This window comes from Pristiophorus japonicus, chromosome 5 (genome assembly GCF_044704955.1).
Source record: "Pristiophorus japonicus isolate sPriJap1 chromosome 5, sPriJap1.hap1, whole genome shotgun sequence".
Lineage (NCBI taxonomy): Eukaryota > Metazoa > Chordata > Chondrichthyes > Pristiophoridae > Pristiophorus > Pristiophorus japonicus.
In genome coordinates, this window is record NC_091981.1 from 23,319,925 (window position 1) to 23,327,599 (window position 7,675).

Genomic DNA, 7,675 nt, shown 5'->3' on the forward strand with positions numbered 1-7,675 from the left:
TGTGGCATTCTCCACCACAGAAAGTTGTTGAGGCCAGTTCGTTAGATATATTCAACAGGGAGTTAGATATGGCCCTTACAGCTAAAGGGATCAAGCGGTATGGAGAGAAAGCAGCAAGGGGTACTGAAGTTGAATGATCAGCCATGATCTTATTGAATGGTGGTGCAGGCTCGAAGGGCCTAATTGCCTATTCCTGCACCTGTTTTCTATGTTTCTATGTAGAGAGGGTTTTTGGAAACAGAAAGTTTGCAAGGCCAGTCAGGTATGTTAAAGGGAAAGCTGCGAGGGCTTTTGCTGAACTGAAGAGAGATTAGAAATGTTGGAGAATAGTTTAAAGCCATCTTATCCAAGTCAAGTAAGATGAATCATTAATTTGGGCTAGCATGGTGTGTTCTTTATTTAGTATTATTACATGAAAATAAATTGTATAGATTGAATTAAGTGAATCTGGTCACAACAGCTATTCTGTATGTTCACCTTACTTAAGGATTTGTACCTGCCTCATCTCCCAAAGTGCATGCTCAGTCTGTCTTTAGAGAGAGGCCAAAGTATACTTGCGAAAGACACAAATATCCAGTCTAGGTCACAAGAAGATGCTATTGTTATGTCCCTGGGTTTCTCTAGCATAGAAGCAGACACAATAGGTCAATGTTAGTCAACTCCCATAAAAGTATGAGTTATGGAAATGATGGACACCATCAAAGGTATTTGCAGCAGCCCCTAATTTGTAACATCCTGTTTTTATTAATGATAAATCTCACCTACCCAGACCTTGTTACCATAATCATAATTGCCTACCCAGTTCCTGTATTCCTGTATTAAATTTTACCTACTCAACTTTTATTTTTATCGTAATCACTCTTACCCATCCAGTCCTCGTTTCATTCTAATAAATCTCACCTACCGAGTCCATTTTTAAAACTGTAACAAAACTCATCAAGTTGAACAACCACTTTACGCTGAATAAACACAATCTATATTATAGTTTCTCAAGTTAATAGACGGGTTTAATTCTGTTTTTGTGGTAACAGTGGTTGCCAGGGTTAACACCAACCATCCGTGTTCCAAGATGTGCAATGAGAAAATAATTAGCGATATAATTACTGTAAATGTCTCTTAACAATGTGCAGTTAATGGCAAATAACAATACAAAGCCTACAGCAAAACTATTTGCCTTCCAGGTATTCTTACCTGAAGGAGGTATTCTAATTTTAAGCAGCATTTGTGCAGATTGGTGCTGTCATCGGTGATTGGATCACCATTTTCCTTGTGTTCTCGATTTAATTCTGAAATTGCATCTACAAAAGCAATATATTCCACGTCATCCCAAAATGTCATCTAATATGTTAATATAATACTCAATTAGCATTAGTAAGTTGAACATCCAACATCTTTCCCACACTTGTCCTCATTTTCTGCACTGTATCCTCACCACCAGTTGCTAAACCGCTACTGTTTTCACCAGCCCGCCATGGCTTTTTTTTGCCAAAAAGGCACTGCTTTCTTTCGCATGACAACAAACAATGGCTCTGGTATTTCATGAGGTGAGTTGTGCTGCATTTACACCAATGAGGCACGAGTTGGGCATGATCGCTCTGCAGCGCACTTTGCACTAAAATTTTGTGGGTCAGCTTATTTGCATATTCATTGACATCATCATAGACGTACATGCTGTGTAAAACGAGAGTAATATACTGGGGTGCTTGGAAATTAGCGTGCTGCTTTTACAAAAACACAGTTCTGACTGAAGACTGACGCAGTAGGTGACGGGGCAGCAGGTGAGTAGTAAAGTACTCGGATCACTCAGTTCACTGTCAGTCAGCTTGACTGGATGTCTTGAGAGTGCTTGCGTGTCACTTTCAAGAATGTGTAGTGCTGAAGCACCTGGCACATGCAACCAGAGAAGGGTCAAGGGCATAAAAAAAGAGCCTACAAAAGAGCCTGCAAATCCTCCTCAATGAAATACAGCAGAGGATAGACAGATTGTTGGGTGGTCTAAAAAATGTTTTATGTGCCTCACGGAGGGAGGTGGCATTGGCTCCGAGTGCCAACTCTCTTGGCCAGTTGCCAAGCGGAAACATTTTTGGCCCCCCTCGCACCCTCCCCGCAAATATCGGGGCCATTGTTTAAGGATCTGGAGAGCTCGAGACAATCAATAAAGCAAGATCAAGGGATTACAGAGACGGAGATGGATAGAGAATTTTCCCACACATACACTTTCAACAGAGGTTACTGAATGTTAACAGGTGCAGGAGCCTAGTAGTTTCCAGATTCAGGCCAATTTTACCACCCTTCAAATCAGCCTGACTAACATTAGCTAATCCAACAACTGACCTGGGATTGAACCTGATGGAGTAGTGCTCAGCTACACATTGGGCAAACCTACTGAGTCATATAGGATTGGGCAATGGGAAAGTAGACAATCCTTCAGTACTCGGAGTTCCCGACTGTAGCCAACCCAGATCGAGGCCATAGTTTCTCTCTGCTGAGGATGTGGGTTACGAAGGTTGGTTGGGGTATTGTAGCAGCATCACTACTGTGAGCCTTCTGGTGACTGGTCAAGGAGGATCGGCAGACAGCCCCTGGAAGCTGCCTACGTGATTACTCAATAGCAGCAGTGTAAGACCCACTGATAGCTTCAAGAAAAACTGAACATGTGTCCTTCATTGGACGATAAATATTACCAACAAAATTGTTAAAATGTAATGCTCTATCTATTGATATATAATACACACACATGGGAAGAGGGATATGTCGAGAGCAAGTTTAGCAATCCTTACCTTTTAGGTCTCGGATTATCCTTTGGATCTGACTCTCTCCAGCAGACACCGCCGTCATTGTGGTTTCTACTCAAATAGTCTATAACCTGCTTGATTAAAAATACTTTATTTATTGCACGTTAAAGAAAATATTGTCATAACCTCAGTACCACAAACTGCAGAGTAAAAGATCTGACCGCAATGCTATCTGCTACAAGGTATACTGTATATTTCTAACTTATTACTGACATGTAGTTTGTCTTCCATTGGGACAGACACATCCAACACAAGAAATTAGTAGGAACAGTAGTATTCCTTTAACTCACATAGTCATAGGATATTTTCCTAATTCTGAAACGTAGAAACAAAACACAAAAATAATGGAAGGTGGTAATTACATAAATGGATGATAAACTAGTCAATATTTGAAGACATAGGACGACCATATTAAAAGGCAAATAATGTAAATGTATTTCTCATTTGCTCATTCCCAGTGTAAGTTAGATAATACCATGGTCGTGGCAAAAACAAAAGATTCTGCGACCCAAGAGTTAATATTAAAGCCCAACTTAAATACCAATATGTCTACAAAAAAATCCTTAGCAGATAAATAAATTGGCAGTAGATAAGGGTAATTCAGTAAATGTAATATATTTGGATTTTCAAAAGGCCTTCGATATAGCAGACTGTCTCTGTGCTGTAAATTCTACGTAATTTTATGTATTGTGTCTGTGTTTAGCAAAGATTCATGCATAAATCTTTGAAGGTGGCTGAACAAGTTGATCAGATTGTTAAAAACAGATTTATAAATAGAGGCATAGAACACAAAAGTATGCTAAACCTTTATAAAACACTGGTTCGGCCTCAGCTGGAGTATTGTATCCAATTCTGGGCACCACACTTTGGGAAGAATATCAAGGCCTTGGAGAGGGAGCAGAGAAGATTTACTAGAATGAAACCAGAGATGCAGGACTTCAGTTATGTTGGGAGATTAGAGAAGCTGCGGTTATTCTCCTTAGAGCAGGGAACAATCTCTTGTGAATCAACCACTTCCTTCTCACCAACATTGGCAGCCATGTCATCATCATCATGACTAAGATCAGAGCATACAGAGTCTGAAAACAAATAGCAGAATGGATAACATGCTGGCTACAAAATATAAAACAGAGAGTAGGGGTTAAAAGCATTTACTCAGACTGACGGAAGGTGTGAAGTGGTGTTCCACAGGGATCAGGGCTGGGACCACTGTTGTTCACCATTTACATAAACGATTTGGACTCGGGAATTGAAAGTGCAATTTCAAAAATTGGGAAATGACACTAAATTGAGAGTATAGATAATACTGAGGAAGACTGCGACAAAATACGAGAAAACATTAGTAAACTTGCAGAATAGGTATGTAAATAGCAAATGAATTTCAATATAGGCAAGTGTGAGGTGGTGCATTTTGGTAGGAGGAATAAGGAGGCCACATACTCCTTGGAAAATGAGAGTCTGACTGTGGTAGAGGAGCAAAGGGATCTAGGGATACAGCAACTCAGGTTAACAAAGCCATAAATTAATGCAAACAAATCAGTGGGGTTTATTTCTAGATAGAATTGAAAAACAGAGAAGTTATGTTAAACTGGCATAGAAGCTTGGTTAGACCACACTTTGAGCACTGTGCACAGTTCTGGTCTCCATATTACAAAAAGATAATTGAGGAACTGGAGAACTGAGAGGTTATAACTATCAGGAAAGACAACATGCTGGGGCTCTTTTCTCTAGCAAAGAGAAGGCTGGAGGATGACCTAAGAAGAGGTCTTTAAAATTATGAAAAGGTTCGATAGCGGAGATGTAAAGAAGGTGTTTGCACTTGTGGAGTCCAAAATTAGCGGTCCTAAATATAAGATCATCACTAATAAAGTCAATAAGGAACTAGGAGAAACATCTTATGCAGAAAGTGGTTAGAATATGGAACTTGCTACCACATGAAGTAGTTAAGGCAAATAACAAAGCTGCATTTAAGGGGAAGCTTGATAATTACATGGGAGAAAGGAACAGAAGAGTATGTTGATAGAGTGAGATGAAGATGGGTGAGAGTAGGCTTGTATGGTGTATAAACCAGCATAGATCAGTTAGGCTGAATTGTATGTTTCTGTGCTGTAAATTCTATGTAATTTTATGTATTGTGTCTGTGTTTAGCAAAGATTCATGCATATGTACACAAATCTTTGAAGGTGGCTGAACAAGTTGATCAGGTTGTTAAAAACACCTATAGGATCCTCAGATTTATAAATAGAGGCATAGAATACAAAAGTATGCTAAACCTTTTATAAATCACTGGTTCGGCTTCAGCTGGAGTATTGCATCCAATTCTGGGCATCACGCTTTGGGAAGAATATCAAGGCCTTGGAGAGGGAGCAGAGAAGATTTACGAGAATGCTACCAGGGATGCGGGACTTCAGTTATGTTGGGAGACTAGAGAAGCTGGGGTTATTCTCCTTAGAGCAGAGGACAATCTCATGTGAATCAACCACTTCCTTCTCACCAACATTGGCAGCCATGCCTAGTCATCTCAGCCCCAAGCTCGGAAAATCGCTGAAAAAAATCTCTCCGCCTCTCTCATCTCTCTTTGACCAAGCATTTGACCCCCTAGCCCAACAGCTCCTTCTCTGATGGTGTCTGACAACACTCCGGTGAAGCAACTTTAGTCGGTTGATGACAGTAAATGGCAAAATATAAGTGAAAGTTTTTACTGTTGTTGTTGAGAAGGTTAAGGGGGGATTTAATTGATGTGTTCAAAATGATGAAGGGTAGTTAAGGAGAAACCATTTCCGCTGGCAGGAGAGTTGATAACCAGAGGAGAACAGATTCAAGACAACTGGCAAAAGAACCAAAGGGTTGAGATGATGAGAAATACACAGCAAGTTGTTATGATCTGGGCTGCACTGAGTGGTGGGAGCAGATTCAATGGCAACTTTCAAAAGGCTATTGGACATCTAGTTGAAAAGGAAAAATGTGGACATTTATAAAGGGTTATGGGGAAATAGAGCAGGGGAGTGGAGACTAAATGGACAACTCTGCCACAAAGAGCCAGCTCAGACACGATGGGCCCCAAGGGCCTCCTTCTGTGCTGGCATGATGCTGGTCACCAGGATCCTAAGCGGGTGATCAGACTCCCTAAAGCCCAGCAACCCTAATCCCCTGTCCCCTGCTCCCTGCCTCAGGACAGGCCTCCACAGCCTGCAGCCAGCGTACTTACACCCAGCGCACAGGCCTCACTCTCACTCGTTTGGCAGCTCTTCATTTCATAACAAAGATGCCCGCGGGCCACCACCTAAAGAGACAACAGGAGCCATTAAGTGCGCTGATCGGACACAGTCACCAAAATAACACAAAACCGCCTTCAAGATGGCGGCCAAAAGACCCCCTCCAAAATCCATCACTCACCGCCTCATCCCCCACACTAGGGCCGCGCACCAACCGAACTTGAACCAGCCTTCGCGCGACGCGACTGAGCGGCGTGCGAGGCGGCCAATCAGCGCGGGTCTCCGCGCCGCCGCCAGGGGCCCTTCCAACCAATAGGTAGCCGCGAGGGGCGGGATTGGTGCCGCGATCAAGTTAGTGTGTGGCGCGCTGTCAACAAAGGACTGTCAGATGACTGCGCAGTGACAGCGATGTTGTTGCAGCACAGTCTGTCAATCACATGACAGCACGAGCCTGCCTGACTCAACCTGTCAATCACTGGGCCATGATCCCAACCAGACAAGACCTAAGCAGCAGAATGGCATAAATCTGGCCTGTGTTTCAATATCTTAGCAAAAAATCTGAACTTTGCATGCAATTCTCATTGTTATTTTTAAAAGAAAAAGAAAGACTTGCTTTTATATAGTGCCATTCACGACCATCGGACGTCCCAAAGCGCTTTATAGCCAATGAAGTGTAGTCACTGTTGTAATGGAGGAATGGCAGCAGCCAATTTGCGCACAAGCAAGCTCCCATAAACAGCAATGTGATAATGACCAGATAATCTGTTTCTTTAATGATATTGACTGAGAGATATATTTTGGCCAGGACTAACTCCCCTGCTCTTCTTCGAAATGGTGCTATAGGATCTTTTACGTCCACCTGAGGGAGCAGACAGAGCCTCGGTTTAACGTCTCATCCGACAGTGCAGCGCTCCCTCAGTACTGCACTGGACTGGGACTTGAACTTGACTCACTTTTGGCACTAAATTTGCAAGGGATGGAATTCCAGAGCTTGGGTCCTAGACAGCTAGACAGATAGACAGATGCAATGAACACGGGAAATTAACCTGGATGGATGGGATAACATGGAATTGCACCATTGCGGGACAGCATTTTCCTGTACGATCTGTATAAAGAGGGAAGGGTGAATATTGTATCAGCACCATACACCGGGAATACCAGTACGGTACCAACCTGACTTGTCCCATTGCAACAGGAACCTTTTGTATTACCCCAGTCCAAACTGTGAGACTTGGGGCACGGCTTTCATTAAGTAATTATTTGCGTAGGCAAGTAAATATCACTGTGAGAAAGGAGTTAAAAGTGTAACTGCCAAAGGGAAGATATAATAAATTTGGATAGTTAAGTGGGCCAATTGAGGACCAAGAACAATGGGCATTAAGCGAAATGGGGAACAGAGGGTCACAACGCTGAGGTGATACGGTACATATGATCGAGATAGTCCGACAATGAACCATGAGATAATGTGTGGTTTTTATGTTACCTGTTGTCTAACAACAACCGACATACACTATTGGTATGTGGCGAGGGTGGCAACTGTTAACATATTTGACAAAGCTAGTATAGGCCAAGAAGTTCAAGACTTAGCCCAATGCCCAAGAACCCTTTTACTAAAAGGAAACGATCGGACTTTGCAGTTATCAGAAACCGGGGTCGAGGTCGCCA

General features: G+C 42.3%; 1 protein-coding gene across 2 annotated transcripts in view; it reads right to left on the minus strand.

The window, feature by feature from the left end:
* fyco1a (FYVE and coiled-coil domain autophagy adaptor 1a) overlaps positions 1-6,266 on the minus strand; it is a 234,289-nt gene extending 228,023 nt beyond the window's left edge. Inside the window, exons 1-4 of one of the 2 annotated variants that reach the window (XM_070880401.1) lie at positions 6,192-6,266; positions 6,004-6,078; positions 2,781-2,866; positions 1,192-1,298 (exon numbers count right to left, since the gene is read on the minus strand). In XM_070880401.1, coding sequence (XP_070736502.1) covers positions 1,192-1,298; positions 2,781-2,838 — 165 coding nt within the window. In that variant the 5' untranslated portion in view covers positions 2,839-2,866; positions 6,004-6,078; positions 6,192-6,266. Of the gene's footprint in view, positions 1-1,191; positions 1,299-2,780; positions 2,870-6,003; positions 6,079-6,191 lie in introns of both variants that reach the window. The other variant, XM_070880402.1, reaches the window with a different exon arrangement.
* Positions 6,267-7,675: the final 1,409 nt, after the last annotated feature.